This window comes from Saccopteryx bilineata, chromosome 4, assembly GCF_036850765.1.
Source record: "Saccopteryx bilineata isolate mSacBil1 chromosome 4, mSacBil1_pri_phased_curated, whole genome shotgun sequence".
Classification (NCBI taxonomy): Eukaryota; Metazoa; Chordata; class Mammalia; order Chiroptera; family Emballonuridae; genus Saccopteryx; species Saccopteryx bilineata.
Window position 1 is genome coordinate 199,138,058 of NC_089493.1, and position 25,041 is coordinate 199,163,098.

A 25,041-nucleotide genomic window follows, 5' to 3' on the forward strand; every position below is an offset into this window, starting at 1 on the left:
CCGGCGAGCGCGGGGCGTGGCGCGTGCGCACGGGGGGCGGCCGAGTGCGCTCCCAGGTGTCGGCGGTCAAGACGGCTCAGCTCCCGCGTCCCCGCACCTGCGCCCGCCCTGGACCTCCCCGAGGAGCACAGCCCGGCGGCTCCTGGCAGCGCCCGTCTGCAGTACGGGAGACCCGGGAGGGAAGCGCTGCTTTGAGGACGTCCGTGTCCTCTCCTGACTTTCTCCTTGTCACGCAACTCTCTCTGCAGCGCAGCCCGTCGTCCAAGTGGACGTCCCTACAGGAGAGGGTCCCGGAGGGTAGGGTCATGGGACCAGGGACACCTGGGCGAGCGCTGAGGACCGGTCCCCGTTCCATCCCCGCACTCGCTCATGAAAACCTGTCTGGTCGTCCCTCCCCCACAGCCACATGGGCAGAGACAGAGCAAGCTGACAAAAGAAATAGGCTGTTTATTATTCATTTGAAATATCACATGCACTTTTAAAAATTAAAACTCTTTATTTAAACATTTCAATAGCATCTTATCAGTTTGGTGGCAGCAAGAGGAGCACTACCAGAGACATATTTGGAAAAGCAGTTACAAAAATACACTGCACAAAGTCCTATCTTGCATCTTTAAAAATAAATATTCAAAATATTTCCACCCCAACTCCCAAATTTAGTTTTATATAGGAAATTTTGATTTATATATTTATCCTGTAATATATGAAACATCTGTGTACATTTTATCCAACTTAACTGCATAGGCATTAGTTCCAATTCTAAGAGTGAAAAAAAGCTGTGTAGTTTGTGTGTATTTGAGGACTGCTGTGCAATATACAGAAAACCAGTCAGCACCGTTATCTTTTTCTGAAAATATGTTTACGGAACACCAAAAAACTGTTTTAACCCAATAAAACTTAAATAATTTTAAAGTAAAATATCTGTAACACCTTAAGAGCTGTGTGGATATCCCATTTATAAAGTCTGCTCAGTTAAATAGTCTCAACATTAAATATTAATTACACCCAGAATGAGTCTCACGGGAATCGAGGAACGGCTGACAGTCTTAAGAAGAGGCAAACCCCAACTGGAACCAGTGGAAAGTGCTGCTGAGAAAAGTCACAAGATGTACGAGTTCCCGACTTTGCTGCACTGGACGGGCTCCTCTGATACCATCAGGGGAATGAACACGTAACCCTCTGAATGATTTGGAGTATGTTAGTGTTTGCTTTTCAGCGAAATCCAAAAGAAAACCTGAAAACACCCACACGATTTCTTGCTTCCTAGTCACACTGTGAAGTGAAACTCCAGGTGACCCCACAGACGAGCCCAGGGGAGCCCTGAGAATTGCATTTCTGCATGTTTGCAGGCAGACGGTCCCCTCCCAGTCAGACCCACTCCAGCCCACAGGAAGTGGGACGCCCCAAGCTCCTGAACAGGTATCACCAAACCGAGGTCTGACTGTGGAAATCTTTCTCACAGCAAACAAAGCAGGAAAACACATTTTCATCATCTCCCACCTGGGACGTAAAGTAGCCACTGGTGCTGAATAAAGGACAAGTCCCACCCTACAGGAAAGGAGTTCAAAACCGAAATTTGGTGACACTGATATTCCCTGAAAGAAATGTGTACTGGATTGAAAAGATAAACTACATATCCGCCCCAAAGTCGTTTAAAAGGGCCAGTGAATATAGCTCAGTGCAGAAGCGTTAAGAACAGGTCAGACCTTTTACCTTCATTTGATTTTCCTGATTTCAAGAAAATATGAATATAAACAACTTTCTGTTTAAAAACAAACCCCTAAAACAAAGTGTCTTTGTGAACCATACATTCAAATGAATTTCTGAGATCATCTGTTGCTAGCGGATCTCTGTAAACCCAAGCACTCAACACGCAGTTTCCTGGGGACCGCAGCATCTGTCGCTCCAATTCCCATGTCCTGCTGCTGGCAGTCACATTTACTGAGCAGGTGACATCATCTGGTTCCCTACGCTCTCCTTCATGAAGGTCCAGTGTCTCAGGCTGTCCCAGTATATACAAAATGTACAACAGCAGTGAGAGTATCTCTAGTTGACAGGTTGTCCGTGAACTCGGAACCGATAGAGGCATGTATATTCAGGATGGCCCCAGTTAGAAAAAATCCGAAGTTCCACTATTTGGAAAGCTCTTTCAGGCTTTTTCTGAAATCGAAGGGGAGAAAAAAACAGTCACACTTACTTCACAAGAACACTCCCAAGCCCAATCATTTTCCCAACGATGATATTTGAGAGGAAGTATCCAAGTTGGAAATGAAGTTTTTCAAATATGCACTAAGTCATCTAGCATGGGACACAGCTCAGGTGAAACCAAGAACTTATGAGGACACATTTGCAGGTGCAAAAGATACACCACAAAGGCTCACTCAGGAAAGAAGCTAGGAGCTCAGACTCGCTTCTCCCGAGGGTGACCCTCACGCACTTCCACTTCCGGCAGGTTTGTGAATGTCAGCAGCCCCTGCTGATGGGGCTGGGGGACCAGGCAGTGCAGGTGCTCACCGGGACAGGGAACATCTGGAGCGACTCCCCCTCTTGGTCGAACACAAACTGTCCCAGCAGCTGCCCTTCTTCTTGATACTCATTTTCTAGTCCCTGAAACCAAAAGCAGATGGTCACTGAATCATGGACGACACTGACTGAACTGCTTCCCATCAGCGTGAGCTGGGGACTCTGTCTCCATGACAGTGGTGATAGGGCTTCTCTAGAAGGCTGTCAGGTGTCGTTCAGGGTTTTCCACACTCACACTGGCCCATGAGGGAGGAGTTCCTCCCACTACTGAGATAAGGGAAACTGGCTGATGAGGAGCAGAGAAGTGACTGTCCCACTGCATGGCCCAGAGCTGTCTGCAACGCTCCAGAGGAGCTGAGATAGGACAAGAGCTAGGCCTCTTGCCCCAAACAGCCAAGCTGTAAATGCAAAGGAAACATTCTTGAAGTTAAAAGTGCTACTCTGGTAAACACATGAGTGATAAGAGGGAAACAGCCTTATTGCTAACGCAGAGATAGTTTTAGGGGTCTGGACAGAAGATTAAACAGCCACAATATTCCCTGAGGCCAAAGCCTAACCCAGAGCAAGTCCCTAACTCAATTCCATGAAGGCCGAGAGAGTGAGGAGGCTGCGGGAGAAGTGTCTGCGGCTGGCAGAGGGTGGCTCAGGAAGCTTAAGGAGAGAAGCCGTCTCCGTAACACACGTGCCGGTGAAGCTGCAGCAGATCGTCCAGAAGGCCTAGCTGAGAGGACCAAGGAAGGCGGCTCCACTACACAGCAGGTTTTCATCGTACACAGAGCAGCCTTATGATGCGCTCTCGGACTTGAGCGGCTCGAGAAGCCAGTCCCTGGCTTCACAGCCTCCGGGACGGCTACTCTTGCTGGGGTTCATGCAGTTGTGACTGTGAGGCGAGGCCAGTGGTCCTTTACCACCCAGCAATCCTAGACCCTTAGGAATGGTGCTCTCTGCTCCACACATGGAGAACAGGCTGGACAGCACACCTGTGGACAACATGGGTCACTCAATAGTCTAACCCCACTGTTGAGGCCTACTAGGTAGGAAAAAGGATTCTCTTCAAACCAGTACTGCTAATTGACAATGCTCTCAGTGACCCAAGAGCGGTGACAGAGATGGACATGAGATGAGGTTGCTTTCATGATGGCCAACACAACAGCCATTCTGCAGCCCACGGGTCAAGGAGTCATTTCAACTTCAAGTCCAATTTTTTTTTTATTTTTTTTACAGGGACAGAGAGAGTAGGAGAGAGGGATAGACAGGAACAGACAGACAGGAACGGAGAGATGAGAAGCATCAATCATTAGTTTTTCGTTGCGCATTGCGACACCTTAGTTGTTCATTGATTGCTTTCTCATATGTGCCTTGACCGTGGGCCTTCAGCAGACCAAGTGACCTCATGCTCGAGCCAGTGACGTCGGGTCCAAGCTAGTGAGCTTTTTGCTCAAACCAGATGAGCCCGCGCTCGAGCTGGCGACCTCGGGTCTCGAACCTGGGTCCTCGGCATCCCAGTCCGACGTTCAATCCACTGCGCCACCGCCTGGTCAGGCTCAAGTCTGATTATTTAAGAATAGATTTCACCCTGGCTGGTTGGCTCAGTGGTAGAGCATCGGCCTGGCGTGCAGAAGTCCCGGGTTCGATTCCCGGCCAGGGCACACAGGAGAAGCGCCCATCTGCTTCTCCACCCCTCCCCCTCTCCTTCCTCTCTGTCTCTCTCTTCCCCTCCCGCAGCCAAGGCTCCATCGGAGCAAAGATGGCCTGGGCGCTGGGGATGGCTCCTTGGCCTCTGCCCCAGGCGCTAGAGAGGCTCTGGTCGCAAGAGCGACGCCCTGGAGGGGCAGAGTATCGCCCCCTGGTGAGCGTCACCCCTGGTGGGCGTGCCGGGTGGATCCCGATCGGGCGCATGCGGGAGTCTGTCTGACTGTCTCTCCCCGTTTCCAGCTTCAGAAAAATACAAAAAAAAATAAAATAAAAGAACAAAAAAAAATAAAATAAAAGAATAGAAAAATACAAAAAAAAAATAAAAGAATAGATTTCTTTTATTTTTTTATTTTTTATTTTTTTGTATTTTTCTGAAGCTAGAAACGGGGAGAGACAGTCAGACAGACTCCCGCATGCGCCCGACCGGGATCCACCCGGCACGCCCACCAGGGGCGACGCTCTGCCCACCAGGGGGCGATGCTCTGCCCCTCCGGGGCGTCGCTCTGCCGCGACCAGAGCCACTCTAGCGCCTGGGGCAGAGGCCAAGGAGCCATCCCCAGCGCCTGGGCCATCTTTGCTCCGATGGAGCCTTGGCTGCGGGAGGGGAAGAGAGAGACAGAGAGGAAGGAGGGGGTGGGGGTGGAGAAGCAGATGGGCGCTTCTCCTGTGTGCCCTGGCCGGGAATCGAACCCGGGTCCCCTGCACGCCAGGCCGACGCTCTACCGCTGAGCCAACTGGCCAGGGCCAAGAATAGATTTCATAAAGCTATAGCTGCCACAGGCAGTGGTCCCTCTGGTGGAGCTGGGCAAAGTGAACTGAGAACCCCTGAAGGAGTCGCCACTTTTGATGCTATTGAGAATGTTCGTGCTTCATGGGAAGAGGTCCACATGTCCACAGGACTGGAGTTTGGAATTTATTTCAACCTTTATGGACGGCTTTGGGGGCTCAAGGCCTCTGTACAGGAAGTAAGGGCAGTGTAGTGGGAACAGTGAGAACCAGAATGAGAAGTGGGGCCTGGCGGTGGGCCTGAGCCGCTGTCCTCTCACGACGGGACTCGTGGGTGAGGAGGGGCTCCTGGTGAATGAGCACGGGACAGCTTCAGGACAAGGAGGCACCCTGGGGAGGGGGCTGCCACAACTGCTGAATGAGCAGCAGAGGGTCTGGAATGTCACAGAAACTGGTGATGAAGCAGGGGCAGGGTTTCCAACGTGGAGAGAAGTTGTGTGGTGGGGAGGATGCTGCAGAGAAGCCCCGCGTGAAAGGAAGAGTAACCAGTGCAGCAAACCTCACTCCTGTCTGAGTGAGAAACTGACCCAGTCACCCCAACCACCCCAATCACTGTCACTGAGGCAAAGACCTTGCACCAGCACAAAGGTTAGGGCTTGTTGAGGGCTCAGATGATGGCTAACAGTTTTTGGCAATAAAGTATTTTTGAATACGAAGTGTGTATTTTTTTAGACATAATGCTGCTGCATACTAATTAGACCACAGTAAGTGTGAACATAATTTTTATGTGCACTGGGAGACCAAAGAGTTCATGTGACTCACTTCACTGCAATACCTGCTCTGCTGCAGTGGTCTGGACCAGAACCACAAAGTCTCTGGTAAGCCTATGACCAACAGGGAGTACAGATGACTGTCTACATGTCTGTTTCAGATAGGAAACGACTTTTCTAGGTATAAACACCATGGAAGAAATTACAGGTAACGAGCAGATATAACTAAAGACAAAATTAAAACTGACACTGGGAAGTCACCCCACAACAGAATAACCCATGATTGGAAAGCTGAATTAGTCCTAAGAAAACTAAGCTTCCCAAAGATAGGTGAGTAAAGACAAAACCAGAATCTATAAAAAAGGAAACACACATGTGAAATACATGGAAAAATAGGTTAAAGGAAGATTCTTTACCTGTCAGGTTAGCAGAGACTAAGGACGCCACTGGAAAGGGAACTACGATGGACAGACGGCCCTGGTAGAAATGCTAACACCACGTGTGGGGCCGTGAGTCGGTGGCCCAAGACACGCTCATGCCCGCTCCACACGCGCAGGGCAGGGAGTGCCCTCCTGTGTGCCCATCTAAGGAAGTGGCGGGAGGGGTGATGCCACCCTTGTGCTGAAACATGGAAGCCGAGTTATGCAATGGGAGCTGGTGCGGCAGGCGCGGGTCAGCTGCACAGGGGGTTTTATGCTGCTATTCAAAGCTGTGTGTAAAGGGTTCACTGCCACGGGGAAACACGTTTTCTTAAGGCAGGAAACAAATTTTATGAAGTGTTGTCTCAACTATACTTTTTAAAAGGCAAAAGAAGAGAAAAAATGCCGCCATATGAATGGTGAGTTCTCTAGGACCTGGGATTCCAGGTCTTCCTCCAGTTTTCTTCATTCTGTTCTGGAAACTCAACATCACACAGTGTGAGAACTGCCTTTGCAGCCAAACAGACGAGAAAGGAAGTAAGTTCTCCAGGTCCTCCACCACTCACACTGGAGCCGCAGCTGACACACTCCTCCAGGCGCCCCCCCCTGGGAAGCATGAGGTGTTTCCCTCAACAAAGAGCCTGCCTGCTTGGAGGACTGACGGGAAGGACGAGGACAGCTGCAGCAGCACCCGCATGCGTGTCACCAGCCTTTGCAGGCACATGGCTGGGAAACACCCCGAATGGGATGGGAGGAGAGGCCCCCAGGGGCCCCCCAGCCTAAGCAAACTCACATAGACAGCGAAGTCCTTGGGCGCACTGGTGATGTTGCCCGTGGGCGACAGCGTCTTTGGGATGTGCTCCAGAGTGAAGCTGCTCGGGTGGATCTCCATCGACAGCCTCACCACCAGGTACCCCTGGGAGCCTTTGAATGCCCAGCAGTTACCAGGATATATGTCAGGCTGGGGAAAAGGCAAAATACTAAAACTTAATAGTTGAACAAGCTCTTAACCACTTAAAAAAAACAGAAAAAAACTGATAATATTGAAATAAAAGGGAAAGAATTTTTGCATGGTAAAAATCACCAAAAGCAAAACCAAAGACAAACTAGGTTAAAAGGGTGTGCAACTTGGCAACTACCTACAACACGCAGGGCATTTCATAGACCTTCAGACAACCAGACTCATGCCAGCGCAAGGTGTCTGCGGTCTCCGAGCATGTGAGCAGGCCCACCTGGCAAAGGAGCAGAGAGTCCCAGGTTTATGTGGCAGTGTCACTATGGCTCCCCTGACAGACTACTGTCGTCCTAGAGGTGGACAGCATGTTGCTGATGCCGGTCAGTGTGCAAACTACGAGCTCGGGAAGACTGGCCCTGGCAGCCTCGACCCTGACCCCACACTACCACTTCCATCCTGAGGTACTTGCAGGAGCAGGAACCGCCGTGGGCTCCGGACGCCGACAGCAAGGCTACTTACTCTTCACTGCCCAGGAGGAGCCCCTGCCCCCACTGCCGGCTGCTCTGTGGTGCTGACCACAACAGGCCTTCTGTGCAGCCAGCTGGGAGGGAAGGGGCAGGAGGGAACGATACAAAGAAAAGCTCTTCATTCTCGGTTTATCCTTTGTGCCCTAAGCTCCAAAGTCACCCCTTTCCCACCCTGTGAGAAGGGACTTGGGCCCTTAAATATTTCCCCTGCCACGCCCTGGCTGGTTGGCTCAGCGGTAGAGCCTCGGCCTAGCGTGCGGAGGACCCGGGTTCGATTCCCGGCCAGGGCACACAGGAGAAGCGTCCATTTGCTTCTCCACCCCTCCGCTGCGCCTTCCTCTCTGTCTCTCTCTTCCCCTCCCACAGCCAAGGCTCCATTGGAGCAAGATGGCCCGGGCGCTGGGGATGGCTCTGTGGCCTCTGCCTCAGGCACTAGAGTGGCTCTGGTCGCAACATTGCGACGCCCAGGATGGGCAGAGCATCGCCCCCTGGTGGGCAGAGCGCCGCCCCATGGTGGGCGTGCCAGGTGGATCCCGGTCGGGCGCATGCGGGAGTCTGTCTGACTGTCTCTCCCTGTTTCCAGCTTCAGAAAAATGCAAAAAAAAAAACAACACAAAAACTTTTCCCTGCCACCCCAAGGACCATGTGCCACCAGCAGAGGCACACGGGCTCCCCGCAGCCCCCTGGGGTGCTCTGTGCCTGGGGCCTCTGTGAAGAACCATGGAGGGTGGACTTCCGGCAGGCTGCACTGGTGTGGCAGCATTCAGCGAGCTGCCCGTGCCCTCTCCTGGGAGGGCTGGATTGGAGGGGGCCGCCCTGCCGAGGCGGAGGGTAAGAGCTCCTCCCCATTTGTTGCTCCTGGCGTCTGGCGCCCACTGCGCGCCCACTGCTCCCCCACTGCAGCCAACAGTCCTCACACTCCTTCCCACTGGGTGACTGGTGCTCTCGTGCTCACACAAACATGCCATGCAGGGGACGGCTGCTTCCTGACCACCGGGGGACGGCGTCTGTGCAGGACTGTGAGTGGCCCTATGGACCATGGGGACTGAGGGAAGCAGACCCCAGCGGGGCACCATGGACAGGGCAGCTGTTAGGACCACAGGGCCCAGAACTGCACGTTTACGGACACTAACTTAATGCTCACCTTATTCATGAATTCTTGTAGACCTGTGGTTTTTAAGTGAAAGGTAGCTACCACGTGAATGAGTCACACAAAAAACTATTTGAATTTTCTTTAAAAACATCACTAATGTAAGGCAGCAGTTGAGTCCTGAGGTCAAGTGAACATATCTGACAATTTAAATTCTTCACTCTTCAGTCCTTTAAATCTGAGACCAGTGCCTGAGGCGGCTGCGAGCCAGAGGCCCCGGGAAAGCGGTGCACCCGAGATCAGCAGGTGCGTGTGTGCGCCACTTGTGGGGTGCTCAGGCCCCCGTTCTGTCTAAGACATGAGTGGGCCCAGCAGTCAGGACATGCCTGCTCACACCTCGACAGGACTGGACAGTCAGCCTCCTGAAGGCGCTGCACGTCCCCTCGGGGCAGAGGGGACGGGCGGGGTGGGGGCTGCTGTCCTGCTGTGTCTGCTGCGTGGAAACGCAGAGCTGCACACGGAGGGTTTGCACACTCCTCTGCAGGCACCTCATACCTTAGTAAAAAGCTAAACCATACATCACGACGCTGGTGGAAACAGGCGCCCTCATTGTGGCCGTCCTGACACACACGCCCTCAGGCCGGGGCCTGGCCGGGGCTCTCACCTGGATCACCACGCGGGGGGACTGGGAGAAGTACCGGGGCTCTCACCTGGATCACCACGCGGGGGGACTGGGAGAAGTACCACAGCGGGATGCCAAACAGGCTGATCAGCGCCGTCTTGGTCTCGTAGGTTTCGGAACAGCGAGTACTCAAGATGCTGCCGCCTTAGAGCGAACGAGGTTAGTTAGCTTCAGCATCAGGTTCTGCTGCTTCGGGATGAATATCACTACCCGCCTTAGGGAGTTACTGGACATGTCTTAAAAATTCTCAAGTTTGTGACTTGTGTAAAGAAGCTTCTACTTCAGGCTCAGCCCAGTCTAACAGCTGTTCCAGACCAGTGTCAGGAGAGTGTGAGGCTCTGGGTGCCAGTCTGTGCCTGCCGACACCAGACCCTGCATCCTGCCTCCTTCCCACCGTCTGCCCTAGCGGGACAGCAGCTCTGCACCAACTTCTGCGCATGTTTTATTTATTTATTTATTTTGTATTTTTCTGAAGTTGGAAACGGGGAGGCAGGCAGTCAGACAGACTCCCGCATGCGCCCAACCGAGATCCACCCGGCACGCCCACCAGGGGGCGACGCTCTGCCCATCTGGGCTGTTGCCCTGTTGCAACCAGAGCCATTCTAGCACCTGAGGCAAAGGCCATGAAGCTGTCCTCAGCGCCCAGGCCAACTTTGCTCCAATGGAGCCTTGGCTGTGGGAGGGGAAGAGAGAGACAGAGAGGAAGAAGAGGGGGAGGGTGGAGAAGCAGATGGGCGCTTTTCCTGTGTGCCCTGGCTGGGAATCGAACCCAGGACTCCTGCACGCTAGGCTGATGCTCTACCACTGAGCCGACCGGCCAGGGCCTGCACATGTTTTTAACTAAAGGATAATGACTCGAATAGGGTGCTGCTGTCACCTAGCAAGTGAGGGTTAGGGTTTAGAGGGCTGAATTAATAGGCCAAAGTGGCAGGACATTAACACCAAGCCAGCTGCTGGCAGTGAGACATGTCTGCTAACGGGGACAGTTTCCACCTGGGAAACAAGGGTCACGGCACCGGGAGGTGACGACTGCTGCACAAACCGTGAGTGCACCAGGAACCACTCAGCTGCAGGGGCCAAGAGGGTCGAGCTCATGTCAGTGAGTTACATTTCAGTGATAACAGACAGGAAGCGCTAATCCACAGGAGACAGGCCACAGGGTGCTGGCTCCACAGCCGGCCAAGACGACCACTAAGAATGAAAACTCCCGAAAAGGAAGCCAAGGTCCCTGAACGTGCCGCACGTCACCACACCCACCTCCCAGCGGGAGGGCGGGACAGACAGGAGAGCAGAATGTGCCGCACGTCACCACACCCACCTCCCAACGGGAGGGCAGGACGGACAGGAGAACAGGTGGTTCTGCTCTCGCCGACCAACAGACTAAATTTCTGAACCTCTGAATTATCACCTTAAAACATCCTATTGTAGCCTGACCTGGCAGTGGCACAGTGGGTAGTGTCAACCCGGGATGTTGAGGACTCAGGTTCAAAACCCTGAGGTCTCTGGCTTGAGTGTGGGATCATGGTCACCGGCTTGAAGACCAAGGCTGCTGGCTTGAGCAAGGGGTCACTGACTCAGCTGGGGCCCCCCAGTCAAGGTATGTATGAGAAGCAATCAAAGAATAAAGTGCCACAACTGCGAGATGATTTTTCTCATCTCTGTTCCTACCCCTCTAAAAAGAAAAGAAGTCCCCACGTTTGATCCAAACGTCACAAAGGTCTACATGTGGCATATACGTGGACCACAAGACTTCACTAAACCACAATTCTGATTTTTCAAATAAATTTGGTCCTAAAATATCTGTTCTAGGGCCTGGAGACAGGCAGTATGCAGCACTTAACAGACCACAATTTTCTTTTTATTTCTTTGAAAAGCCAAATTAGCACGCCCACATCCATCCATTGAGTTTGCTATTTCTCTGATGGGTGTTATGACTGGCCCCCCGGGACTCTGTGGCCCTGTGGGAGGCAAGAATCCAGGATTTCTCAGACGAGCTGACACCCACACGTGCTGTGAGAACTGTCAGCACAGCCCCCGGCCTTTCCAGGGGAGACCCTGACCATACCCTAAAACCAGACATGAGTGGTTCGCCTAGAAGAGGCTCATTTCTGAGAGCTCAACCAAGGTCCTTACTGTGGGACGTGGGGCAGGTAGCAGCTTCTAAGTCTGCACCTATGAACAAGTGACTGTTCTGTTCAGTCATCAGAGGTCCCTCCACTCACCGCCAGACTCCAGAGCAAAGTCCACCATGCCGGTCTTGTCCTGGGAGTACAGCTTCAACGCGTTATTTACGATGACGTGAGCTTGCTGGATGGAGGCATGCGCAGGAGGGGACAGCGAACCCGGGGAGGAGAGACAAGGCTATGTGTTAATGCCGACGTTTTGGTGAGGACATGCTCTCAATTAGCTCTATTTTGGGAATAACAGGCAGCGGGGATGTTTCAGCAAACCCAAACTTCAGCCTGCACCACGGCAGGGCCACCGGAGCCTGTGCACAGGGTGCAAACCACCGCCCAGGCCCCGAGCAGAAAGCCGTCTGGCGCGTGAAGCGGGGACACAGTGCGGAGCAGGGACTGGGACTGGGCGCTGAGTCTGGAAGGTGCGCGGACACCAGGCAGATGGGAGCTCTGGGACAAGAAGGTTAATAAAGTATTCCCAAGAAGCACTACGGCTCCAGGCACGACTGCTTCACTGCACCCTGCCCTGCGCTGAGCGCCCTCCGTGGCACTGCCATGTGCTTCATGCTCGGCTATCCTCCCACTGGGGCGTGACTTCAACGGCCTCGTCTCCACCTACCGCTTCTGTGATCCCAGAAAGCCCCTCCTCGTGCACCGCAGACAGGACGGTCTCGGATGTGGGCCTCTGTTTTGTCACAGAGACCTGGTGGGTGATGTTCTGCAGTATGCGCAGCTCTAGCTGGCGCAGGAGAACCTGCAGGTCGTCCTTGCTGACAAACTGCGAGGACAGCTTCTGCAGCAGCCAGTCCAGGGAGCCGTCCTGCTGACCGTCGGAGAATAGGAGTCGGACTGCCTCTCTGACGTGAACATCGACCTAGCAAAGCCAAGAGGAAATAGAACAAATCACTTCTGCTGCCTGCTCCCACCCCTTCAGATGCCACAGAAGTACCCCCCAGCTCCTCAAACTCCACAATGCAAATGCCACGATTTTCCCTTCACAGTAAATTTAAGGATCCCTCCAGAAATGCTGGAGTGATTAGAGAGAATGGAAGTAAAAGACAGCACAGTATGAGTGGAGCGTGTGCCCAGAGCCAGGAGGGAGGCCTCTGCCAGCCCCAGGTGTGTGAGGCCCCTGGGGAACAGTGCAGAGATGAAGGAGCCCCTTGTCTTCCAGACATAGAGACACTTTAAACATGACCATGACTATGATCTATCTAGACATGTCCACGTCATTCCTACACACACTGCTCTGTACAGGACGGCACCCTGCGAGCAGCTCGGCCTCTAGGCTAATGCACCCATGCAGCACCCTCAGTCAGCCCACAGCACAGGTGCACACCTTTACGACCAACGCCCTGGACACGACACACCAGCATGGCAGTCCGGCAACCCCTGCCCACTGACGTCACGGCACTCGACACTCAGTGTGCCTCTGTACCACTGCCGCCACCTCTAGAGGACGAGTCGGTGCGGCTGCTCGTTTCAGACACTGTGTCTCTGTGACTGGTCAGCCCCCCAGGACTGCCTCCTACAAGGCTGCAGGCATTCACAACCCACTGGCCGCAAGGACCCCGCTTCCCAAGTCAGCACAGGACGCTCCTGTCATCACTCCCACTGAAGGGCTGAAGAACAGTCGTTCATCTGAATTTGCGACCTGAGTAAGATGGAACTCCGGGGTTGTGTGCCAACCTATGCTGGCACTGTGTGTCCCCTGTCACCTCCGGCTCTATGCACAGCGAGGATGTGCTCGTCCCCAACCTACTGACTGACTTAGATGACTTTTGCATGGCAAATGTTTTTTCCATTTTCATGCAGCTGGGAATGTCTAGATTTCCTCTTCTGCAGAAGGACATGTGGGCCTGAAGAAACACTGTGGTATGTTATGACCTGAGACAAAGCTTAAGGGGGCAATAAGCATCTGTTCGGGGCAGTAAGCGGCCGGTCGGGGTAATAAGCATCTGGTTGGAGCAGTAAGTGTCCAGTTGGGGCAATAAGCGTTCACTCAGGGCAGTCAGCATTTGCTTGGGGCAGTAAGTGTTTGCACAATGCTGCGTATGCACAAAGCCAGCCTGGGGTCACATGTAACTGGACAGGGCAGGAATGTACATTTTAATTATTTTATTTTAATGCTATTTTAAATCTTTAAAATCTTTAAATACAGGTAAAATAAAGGTTTTTAAAAAAGAAATTGATAAACATGAGACATCAGCTCAGGCATTCCTTCGCCTTCTAGGACCACACAGAACGTGGACAGGACACTCACTTTTTCGTGGATTGTGCGGACCTCCTCGCAGCTGGTCTTCAGGGGCTGCCACGCCGCCAGCTCCGCCTTCAGGCGGCCCAGCTCGCGCTCCAGCTGCGACACCACGGACCGCAGGTGCTGCTCCTGCTCAGCACCGCTGGCCGGCCACGGAAGGAAGGGGACAGGCTCAGCGAACTCTTGCAGGAGAAGCCAGTGCGGCCAGAGACGCCACGTGTGACTGCTCCCTGTCCTCCCACACAACGCTCCACACTGCCATGCCCCAGTCTGAGAGGCTTTCCCACGCCGTGAGGACACACCCTGCCCAGCATGAACAGCTCTCACGAAACTGTTCAGTACCTGCTCTCTCCCCTCACAATTGTAAGACAATTCAAAGATGAGACACTATTTACTAGTAACCTTCACAAAACTGAATATGAACTTTCTACGCTAATGGAAAAGACTAATGGACTAAAAATGTTGTAACAATTCTATTTTTGCATAGAAAGTGTATACTATAAAATACTGCAGTACCCTAGTAATACTTGTTTATGGGTAGGTGCAGTTGTTGCGACATCAACAATTCATACTCAAGAGCACAGCCCCAGGTCCACATCAAAGCATATCAGACACGTGTCTACAGACACAGGGTTGTGGGGCCTCACCACCCTCTCAGAGGACACACAAGGCCAGACCCCGGCAGCAGCCAGGAGAGAAAGGGGAGGCTCAAGCTCTCAGGCTGAGCCTCAGGATCCCTGAATGACAAAGGGTGACTAGGTCATACTTAGACAAACGGGGGGGGGGGGGGGAGAGGAGACTGTATGGGTAAAATTATGGCATGAAGAGGCAAGCAGCTGTCAGTGTGGAGGAGGGGACGTGACGTGTTAAAGGACTCGGAAGGGGGCATGCAGGAGGAAGCACCAGGCACAGTGGGAGCTGCTGAGGGACCAAGAGAGGCCTGGAGCCCCCGCCCCGGCTGTGACAGGCCGCAGCCTGGGTGTAGATGGCCTATCTCAGAAGACAAGAGTCTGCCCACATGACAGGGCTGAGCTCTGAAGCCCACAGTGCCAGCAGAGCTCCGGTCACAGTCCCCTGACCCACATGAGCCCAGCTCCTCTGCACCCTGAGGACGTCCCTCAACCGCTCCAGGTCAAAGCAAGTGCACGATGGCCCTGGGGCTGCTGCATGGAGAGCAGTGGAGGTAACAGCCCCTCTGTCCTCAGATGGCTCCAGAGGGCCTCCCAGAGAGACCACACTGTCCGTCCCTTCAGAGCTGCCTCTCTCCAGGCACGGCCACCCCCCGGCAAGACAGACACTGGCTTATTTCAGTTCTCCTACCTCTCCGTCCTTAGCTTGGTCTGTTCTAATTCCTTCTGGATGGCCTAAAAAGTATGAGAAATAATCTGTTTACATGGTTGTATGCTGAGTTTTCACAAAGCCATATACTCGATTAATTCTGTGTACACATATTTGGGGGTTTCCCCCATTATCCAAAGTCCAGACCTGCTGGCTGGCAGGAGAGTGTTGTTTCTTTCGAAGGCAAGTTTTAAAACATGGACGGCATACACAGAAAGGCGTATACATCACAGGAACACTTGACACGTGCAACAAGTGGCTCCTAGGCCAACACCAGGGCCTCTGGGCACGCTGACTTCAGTGGCAAGCACAGGGCAAGGCAATGACAAATTCCTGCAGGAAGACCTGCCTGACCAGAGGGTCTGCTCAAAGCACAGGGGCTGCCAGCACCATCCCATGCCAGGGGGCAGGGTACACCTGACCATTGGTCACTTCCTGCAGACTCAGGGCCGGCTGAACGCAAAGGACACCATGAGGTCCCCTATCCTCAGCACCTGAGAACATGTCATCACCAACTAATGAGCTGAAGGTGCCTGGTCTGACAGTCAGTAACATAGCAGCTGTCCCACATCCCCAAAGGACTGTGGCCTGCCTAGGGCCGCAGTCACCAACAGACAGCCCTCTCTGCTGGGCCCTGTGTGTGCCAAGTGCAAACACCCTGGCCTCTGGCCTCTGACTTCAGCAACAACTGGGAATAACTTTCCCATCACAAAACTGATATCCTCTGTCAAAAGATTTGGGTCCTTCTTTTCTGTCGAGAGCCAACGTGACTCTGGTGGAGGCTGAGTGGCATGTGGGAGGCACAGACCCCGGGCCCGCCCTGGCTTCACAGCCCTGTCTGCGGCCAGCAGACACCCACCGGGCGCAGGACCAGGGAGTGGGACACACTAGGAAGCTTCCGAGTGACGGGATGGAACCACCCCAGGGGAGGGCACAGGCAGAGACTTCCTCTGCAGTTCTGTATAGGACAGCAGCGAATAGCCTGAAAGGGGCACTTGAAAGCTTCAGGGTGTGAAAAGCTTGACCCTTGTGGACGTTTTATCGAGGAGAGCACTTTGTTGGGAGCCACAGGAAAGGAAGGAATACCTCAGATTTCTCCGTCAGCTTTTTAAGAATGTCCTCCAAGTAGGAGATGCGCGACTCATGCTCATGCTGGAAGGTCCCAGAGTCAGTCTTGAAGAGGAAAGAGAGAAACAAACATGGAGAAGGATAAGCAACACGTAAGCGAAACCTGGCGAGTAATTTCAACACAACATCCAAAAGCGAGAGCGTGCACTCACAACCTCGCCTGAGTGCCGACACTCTGACAAGGCCCTCGTCCTCACGCCCATGTCAGGGCCGGAGACCCTGCTGGAGCACACAGAGCTTTTATGGCTAATGAGCGCATTAATGAGGTTCTGTGATCACCAGGAAACACTGCAAGGCAAAAGCAAATCAACCACTATCCAGTGATCAAACAGTCACTTGGCACCCACTGCACTTAGTGATTTAAGTAAAACAATCATGGATTGTTTGACACTGCACGTTTATTCCCTCAATTGTTTCATGTTCACATGAACGTGGCACACAGATGTTTACTAGGAATAAACCAACTAGAACGGTTCCCCAGAACACAGGTAACACCCTTCGGAACAGGTGTTCTCAGGTGACTAAAGTCCTGAGTGGCCCGTCACGCTCCTGCTGGGCAGAGAAGGGAGTGGTGAGCAGTGATGAGGGAAGAACGAAGGCTCAGCACAGCTAACAGCTGGAAAATAGGATACACACCCTGGGAGGTCTAGAGAATCGATGCTAATCACATAAACAAAGGGCAGTGACACAATACAAGCAACAGGGCACAGAAAGGAATTGTCCATTCAGAACAACAAAAATCCAGGTCAGAAGACAGGAAAAGTGATCAACATTCTTGTATGGGGAGTTTCACTCAACTTATACCCCTCTCATTCCAAATCACAACCACACGTCTTACAAACATGCACATGAAAAACTGAAAATAGATCAGAGAGCACCCTGGCCACAGGGGTGGAAACAGGAGTCACTCATCAGTTGTCCACCGCCCAGAGCCTGTCCAGTGGAACAGCCCCACAGACCCTGGTACCTGAGAAGACACAGAAGGGCTCAGTTCACCCTTCAGCCGCCTACCCACATGTTGCTACAGCCAGCCGCACAGCCCTAACCGTGGAAAGTGGGTCTGGCAGAAACCACCAGCATGGACCACGCTGCAGGCAAACCAGTTAGGAAAGCATTCCTTCTTCACACGTAGCTCCCACCAGGCGGGAGAAGAAAGTGAATTAAACAAGCAGCAACGACCATGTGGTTGCTCTGGGTCCTTCCAGGTGAAGAACAGAGTGGTGGGAACGTGCCTGGAACTCCCACATGGCCAGGGCGCAAGCAGGGCGAGGCACAACCTCCCAGAGAGCCTGGCCTGGGGGCCGCTCCACCTCAGCGGACCTGGTTCTGGGCAGGGCCAAGGGAGCAGACCTGCAACCCTGTGAACTGGGGGGGAGGTCCTAGTGGCCCCTGGACTACGGTGTGGACAGTGGCATGGGCCCTTCTGAGACACCAGGGGTGGTGCATGTCTTAAAAGATTTCAATCCAAAATATCTGAATGAAACCACTCTGGAACTTAAGAAAACAAACATCAGTTTGGAGAGAAGGGGCAACGGGGCTTTCTTTCCTTGAGAACACAGAACAAATGAGACACGCTGAGGCCCATGGGTCCCTTCAGAACAGCAGCCCAGCCCCACACGCAGCACACACTGGTGGGTCCGACACACAGCACTCCCCGTGGGCGGGCCGGTGGCCAGCGCAGGAAGTGCATTGCCCCTCACCGTGAGCCCCCCCCTGAAAGCATGTCCACACCCACTGCCATGCCCCTCCCACTCTTGGTCCCCCAAGGAAACCAAACATTCAGGACCTCTCAGCCTCACCTGAAAGCTCAGCGGTCCGCCGGCACCAATGTCCTTCAAATGCTGCCCCACCACGCTCTTGATCAGAGACGCCATCCCGGCACGGCCCTCATCCAGCTGGTCCACCCGCACCTGCAGTGTCTGGAGCAGAGCTGACAGTTCTCGCAGCTTCTCGTCACGGCTCTGACACTGTCCAGACAGGAAGGTCATCTGCCTCTCTACCTCGCTCACCCAACGCCAGGAGGAAGCCTCAGCAGCGCCCTGCAAAGCAAGAAGATGTTCCCACAGCTATGAGACACCAACCGGCACCCAGCGACCTCCAGCACAAGGTCAGTCGGAGCCACAACCAGAGCCTCACGGCCCAGCGTCAGCGCTGTTCTCAGAGCGCACACGAGAACGTCCACCGTTAGTGACTGTCCTGCGGGCGGCTTGGGCTGTTCTCGTTTTCTCCCTTATACTTTCTGTAATTCCAAAGTAATGAGTACTGTTATTCTTGAAATTCAAACGAACTGAATAACAACACTACTTTAAAGGTGCGTTATTTGAACTGTTTTAGAGCATTTAGGAGCTTGATGTTTAAAAATATTTTCTAAAACAGGACACCCAACTGAACAATCCTGTGTCCCCCACAGTGTAGGACAAGTTACTCTCAGAGCAGACCTGTGACGCCAGGTAAGAGCTTCCTAACTGGGTACCTCTGGAGGCCGGTTCTGGTGAGACGCATCAGGGGTGAACACGTCCTTGGGGTCACCAACCCTCTGTGCTCGGAGCATGTGTGTCCAGTTGAACACAGGCAGGAGGGAGAAGAAGCTGCCCTGGCCCCGTGAGGAGAGGCCAGCACCTTGAAGGAGAAAAAAACCACCATGAAGTGTGCAAGGGCACACTTGCTGCCTGCCACAAAGTGCACGGACTTCGCTGATTTACGTACACATGTATCAATCATCAAAGGTGCTAAGTCAAATCATACTTACCTAGTAAAAGTAACAGTGGAATGAGCAAGACTAAAAACTTGCAAATATTTCGAAGGCACCTAAGAATTAACAAAACAAAACCAGGTAAGTGGGGAGACGTGGAGGCAGGGCCAGCACCCCACGCCCCTCCCGCTCCGCAGTGGAGGCCCAGTGGGAGGGGCATCACAGCCGCAGGACACGGTGCAGGACATGCACACAAGGCCACACTGGCGGCTACAGGAAGGCACAAAGGCCCTTCCTTGGTCACTAGCCCACTGAGGTAACCTGGTGTCATGGGCACTGCCCCCGAGCAGAGTCAAAGGGTCTGGCTCCTGGCTGTGTGCCCTGCACACGTCCCCTGCCCTCTGCCCTCTGCTGTTTCCTCAGGAATAGTACCAGCCTTTTCTTTCTCACAAGAGTGATTTGAAAAATTAAGTAAGAACATGGAAGCATTTTGTAAATATAAAATGACATAAATGCAGGTCATTAATATATCAAACTACAAAAACTATATAAATATAAGCTAAATCATTATAAAATAATAAATGATACCCTGCAGTTGGCACAAAGTCAGGTCTTTAAAGTACCAAGCTAACATGTCAGTTTTCTTACCTTGTAAGAAGAAACACATTCAGCCAAGAAATCAAAGTGACAAACTGGTACCATCCATTCCCTAGCCACCAGAATGTTCCAGAGGCTGCCTTCCCTAGGAAAGAACACACCAGTCAGTTTCAGGAGATGCTCTGAGGAAAAGCAGACACTCAGACATACTGTTTTGTGAACGCCAAGCAAGAAGCACCAGGAAGCTGACGAACAGACACTGAAAGCAGACAGAACTGCAGTTAGGGAGGAGGTGGTGTGAGATGCTAGTCAGCAGAGCGGGAGTCCACATGCTCCAACCCAGGAACACACACCGGAGCGACACGATGCTCATGAGCGCCCCAGGCAGGCTCAGGCGGGACACGCCACGCATGCACCACGTCCCCGCAGACCGAGCAGCTGGTCTTGCACAGACGTGAACACCAGGAACAAAGAGCCATGCAGGCCCAGCCGGGGCAGAGCCCGGAGACCTGACGTGGGTGCTGCTCTGGTCAGGTCACTGCTCACTGCAGCTGGGTGCGGCCAGAGCACGGAGAGTGCGAACACAAGGGCAGGACGAGCACCTGGAGCCGTCACCGCCAACCAGAGGACGGACAGCACGGCCTGCGACACGGCCCGGCCCGCAGCTCCGATCCTGCGCAGCGCCTGCATCGAGGCGTGACCTGTGACAGACGAGACGCGTGCAGGAGGCACTCAGCACCAGTTCCCACGGCAACCACACAACACCTGCTAGGATGATTTTACCAAAACGCTCTCCCATATCAGGAGGCTGATTCCCTTTGCAAGGAAAACGAAAAACAAACTGTACTACAGTCCGAGCAAAACACTGAAATTAACTCCTGAAAACCCTGCTCTCTGAACAGAGTCCTCCCTCCCCCTGTGGACATCCCCATGAAGCCCAGCGTGGTGGCCGGCAGCTGCCCGCAGGCCAGCAGTTGGTGCCAACAGGATTTATGTGGAGAGATAATGAGGTACTTGACAGCAAATAAAATCCCAGACACCAGAGTGAAACAATGATGACTTGGGACCAAAATGAAAACCAGCCTACAGGCTAACTAACGTCTTCCAGTGAAAAGACATTTGTGACATTTTGGAGTCACAAGTGGTACTCTGGATGAAAGGATACAACACAGTAACCCTGGCAACCACACATCACACACAACAGAAAACTGCTTATCGAGTCAGTTCTGTTCTGTTTTTAAGAGTAATGGCTCACGTTAGCTTTCGTGTGTTGGCTCCTGAAACTATTCAGTAATTCCAACAAGGCTGGTATGCAAAGAAATACAGTTTTGGAGGATGTTTTAAAAATCTATTATTGTATGTTTATTAACAGTTAAGAAAAAATTATTTTAGAAACTCAGCTTTAAAAAAAATGGCTGCCTATAAAAAGGTGCCCCTTTACCAAGAAATGTACAGGTACAAACTGGAAGACAGCTAACTTTTTACGTACATCTCCCTGCTGCAGAGGGCTGAGGTGCAGACAACGCTCACTGAGGACAGGAGGGAACCAGCCTTTTCTAAACCTTTAATTTCACCTCAAATAAGGTTTTTCATACATTTAGTTTATGCTAACTACAGTTACAAAGTTATTAAGAAAGACAAGCTCCACATTTTAAACCAAAGTCAACATGAATCTTGTCAGTTTTGAACCAGCACTCGAATGCCAAGAGTGAACCAGGAGCAACAGGTGAGTGTGGAGCAGCAGATGAGACAACGGACAGTGCGAGACGACCTGCACGGGAAAGGCTGGGCCACAGGGTCCCGGGAGACTGCAAGTGGGCGGCTGTGTGTGTCTCAAGGCGCTCCGTCCCCTGACCGTCATCACCTGTGGGTGGTGGTGACAAGCAGTTAATGCGACACATAACATGCAAACCCTGTTCATCAAAAACTGTGCACAGGCCCTGGCCGGTTGGCTCAGTGGTAGAGCGTCGGCCTGGCGTGCAGAAGTCCTGGGTTCGATTCCCGGCCAGGGCACACAGGAGAAGCACCCATCTGCTTCTCCACCCCTCCCCCTCCTTCCTCTCTGTCTCTCTCTTCCCCTCCCGCAGCCAAGGCTCCATTGGAGCAAAGATGGCCGGGGCGCTGGGAATGGCTCCTTGGCCTCTGCCCCAGGCGCTAGAGTGGCTCTGGTTGCGACAGAGCGACGCCCCCTGGTGGGCAGAGCGTCGCCCCCTGGTGGGCATGCCAGGTGGATCCCGGTCGGGCGCATGCGGGAATCTGTCTGTCTCTCCCCGTTTCCAGCTTCAGAAAAATACAAAAAACAAACAAACAAACAAACAAATAAACAAAAAAAACCTGTGCACAACAATGGCAGTTTGAAAAAATTAGGAAACTCGTTTATGAAAAACAGAAGACACTCAAAGCCTGTGCCCTCTGGTAGCTGCTGGCTTCTGTTACTACGGCTTAAGCAGCAGCCCTCCCAGCCTGCCCACTCAGTGCGGGCCACCGAGCTCATGGGAATGACGCATCCTCCGTACTGGTGGCCTGTGGGCACCAACGCCAAGAGCAGGGTGCCCCGTGTAAGACGAAGCCATACTTACACGACTCCCCATTCACACTGAGGTGACCGTCCTCTCTGGGCCACTCTTTTCCTGTCATCCTCCCACCGTGACCGGAATGAGCTGCAATACACGCAAAACAGGCTTAGAAAGCTCAGCAAGTTCATAGGCTCCTGAGACCCCCAGGGAGCCAGCAAGCCAGAGCACCCGCACGCTGGCCACCTGGGTGAGCACAGCCAGAGGTTCGCACAGGACAGGACAGGAGAGGGCAGGTGACAGGGCTTTGGTTAGGAAGAGATTTTCAAGTCCCACCTGGCTAAATTATACGCCCACGAATACAGGACCAAGATGGGCCTGCCCAGTGTTTAAAACATCATTCTAGATGCCATTCAGATAAACTGCTTTTGCTTTAAAAAAGTAGAATCAGAAGTTGAATACATTAAGTTTTTATTTAAAAAAGTGACTTAGAAGCATTTAAACACTGTTCGACTGTCAGGAAACGGAACACGTAAAGAGCATGTTAACCCTTCGCAGCTCCTTGAGAAAGAGCAAAGCAGGCACGCAGAAGTCCGTGTTAAGACCGTGACAGCAGAGGCGTGGACGCGCCATGCTGGAAAAAGGAGGGCTTTCTCCACCGTGAAAGCATTGTTTGGTGGAAAAAAGAGAAAAAATATATATTTAAATACCTTTTGACTCATGGCTTTTTGACTTATAGCTCTCTGATTCACCATCTTTTGATTCATAGCTTTTCAATTTGTAATTTTCTGATTCATAATTGAGCTTCATTAAAGCCACTCGAAAAAGTTGCACTAAGAATGATGAAAAAGATGACGAAGTGGACGTGGCCAGCCACAAAATCCTATCCACGAAGAAAGACGCACCGCCTATTAAAAAACCGTGGACACAGTTAATTCCCTCCCACAAAGCAGCAATCTCCTCCCGAGTCAGACAGCTGACCCACCCGCTCCAGGCAGAGCCGTGCCTGCTCTGAACAGACACCAGAGACAACACGGGAAGCGCCGTAAGGACAAGTGGCACACGGCCTGGCGTGACACACGTCATCCCGACAAGGCGGAGCTGTCGACACAAAGCTCTCTCACCAGCACATTATCACAAGACACCAATACCATTTACACACACTCTGCAGTAACCACCCCTTACCTGACCAGCCACCCACTTTCCTGCTTTCCTGCCATCTCCTGCCACCTTCTCTGCTAACCTAAACCGTGCGGGTGACATGCTACAAGTCACAGTTGCTGGAAGATTTTATTCTTGGAAGTTTCTTCACTGGCAGTTGAAACAGGCTTGCTTCTACACGGTCAAGTGCCCCGGGATCACCTGGAGACGTGCTCAGTCCCCCTGGTTGGCCCAGGAGGTGCTCTAAAGCTCAGCTTGTGCACCCCCCACCCTACCACCCAGCTCAGCAGAACCTCAGTGACTTCAGGATATATGGCATGAAGCCAGCTGGGATGAGTGACGTCAGAGTTGGAATGACTTTAAAGAAATACAATTAGAGCCTCCTCTTCAAACAGTTTCATCAAGTGGTGAGATACTGGGGACCTGGCACCCCACACAAGAGGGCACAGAGCCATGGGCACCGTCCCAGTCCCGTCACACTGCATCCCACACTGTGCAGAGCGCAACAGCAGAGGCCATGGGAGAGGTGATGCAGGGTCAGTCTCACTGAAAAGTGCCCAAATCCATGTTTCATCCATCAAACTGAAAAACTTTTCACATACAAAAATATGAAGACCTGTCAAGAGTCTATGGCAGGGGTCCCCAAACTTTTTACACAGGGGGCCAGTTCACTGTCCCTCAGACCATTGGAGGGCCGGACTATAAAAAAAAACTATGAACAAATCCCTATGCACACTGCACAGATCTTATTTTAAAGTAAGAAAACAAAACAGGAACAAATACAATAATTAAAATAAAGAACAAGTAAATTTAAATCAACAAACTGACCAGTATTTCAATGGGAACTATGGGCCTGCTTTTGGCTAATGAGATGGTCAATGTGCTCCTCTCACTGACCACCAATGAAAGAGGTGCCCCTTCCGGAAGTGCGGCGGGGGCTGGATAAATGGCCTCAAGGGGCCACATGCAGCCCGCGGGCCGTAGTTTGGGGACCCCTGGTCTATGGGCTGGGGACCCTCACAGCATCGTTGTGGGAGGGTGAATGGGGTGTTTAGGAAGTCAATGGGGAGAACTTACTTAAATTGAAATTGTACATAATCTCTCTTCTTCAGCAGTGGTATTTACTTAAAGGTTGCTGGTTGAAACAGGTTTTAAAAATCTATCTGAATGCTTCGATGGCTTCTTCAGGAGAGCGGCCCCAGTCCAAGGTGCTCTTCCTCTGGCTGACCGTGGACGCAGTGTGGCATCCTCTGCTGCAGCCCTGCAGGTCCTCTGCTGCTGTGTACCAGGGAGCAGAGGCCTCGTCCCTAGCTCTAGCAACAAAGGCTGCTCCCATACGCAAAATGCTGCTCTAAGCCACCGGGACAATTGACCATTTTTCAAAAGCATGACCCACCTAAGTTAATCTACACCTTTCCGGGGGGACATAAGCACTGCCCTACGTAACACAGATGAGTCTGTGTCAGACTCTCACTCCCCGTCACTTCTAGCCAACCCAGGAAGGGCTGAGTGCGGAGGGTGCTGGGTGCCCGCTGACACTGCCATGTGGCCATGACACACTGCTGAAGGGGACCTCACCCTCACGGGAGGGTTTCTCCACTCGTGTGCGCACACACACTCGTCAGCAGCCTGTGCTGTGGGGGACGGTTTGACGTTCCAAGGAAAAGACTGTGAAACCTTTTAAAACCTTTTTGATGTGAAGCAGAAAATCCCATTTTGTTGTTTGTACGGAAAACGAAGCAACAGTTAATATGCAATAACACAAGAATAAACTGTGCTGCCACCCCCAGC

General features: G+C 52.5%; 1 protein-coding gene across 6 annotated transcripts in view; it reads right to left on the reverse strand.

The window, feature by feature from the left end:
* Positions 1 to 427: 427 nt before the first annotated feature.
* Positions 428 to 25,041, reverse strand: part of SUN1 (Sad1 and UNC84 domain containing 1) — a 55,722-nt gene continuing 31,108 nt past the window's right edge. For 5 of the 6 annotated variants that reach the window (XM_066273569.1, XM_066273571.1, XM_066273568.1 and 2 more), the window contains 17 exons: positions 22,800 to 22,997; positions 22,156 to 22,236; positions 21,348 to 21,440; positions 20,179 to 20,277; positions 19,628 to 19,721; positions 19,037 to 19,095; positions 18,761 to 18,906; positions 18,087 to 18,326; positions 16,246 to 16,332; positions 15,142 to 15,185; positions 13,828 to 13,963; positions 12,184 to 12,438; positions 11,610 to 11,694; positions 9,416 to 9,531; positions 6,927 to 7,094; positions 2,515 to 2,607; positions 428 to 2,160 (listed from right to left, as the gene is read on the reverse strand). In XM_066273569.1, coding sequence (XP_066129666.1) covers positions 2,047 to 2,160; positions 2,515 to 2,607; positions 6,927 to 7,094; positions 9,416 to 9,531; positions 11,610 to 11,694; positions 12,184 to 12,438; positions 13,828 to 13,963; positions 15,142 to 15,185; positions 16,246 to 16,332; positions 18,087 to 18,326; positions 18,761 to 18,906; positions 19,037 to 19,095; positions 19,628 to 19,721; positions 20,179 to 20,277; positions 21,348 to 21,440; positions 22,156 to 22,236; positions 22,800 to 22,997 — 2,108 coding nt within the window. In that variant the 3' untranslated portion in view covers positions 428 to 2,046. The remainder of the gene's footprint in view (positions 2,161 to 2,514; positions 2,608 to 6,926; positions 7,095 to 9,415; positions 9,532 to 11,609; positions 11,695 to 12,183; positions 12,439 to 13,827; positions 13,964 to 15,141; positions 15,186 to 16,245; positions 16,333 to 18,086; positions 18,327 to 18,760; positions 18,907 to 19,036; positions 19,096 to 19,627; positions 19,722 to 20,178; positions 20,278 to 21,347; positions 21,441 to 22,155; positions 22,237 to 22,799; positions 22,998 to 25,041) is intronic. The other variant, XM_066273572.1, reaches the window with a different exon arrangement.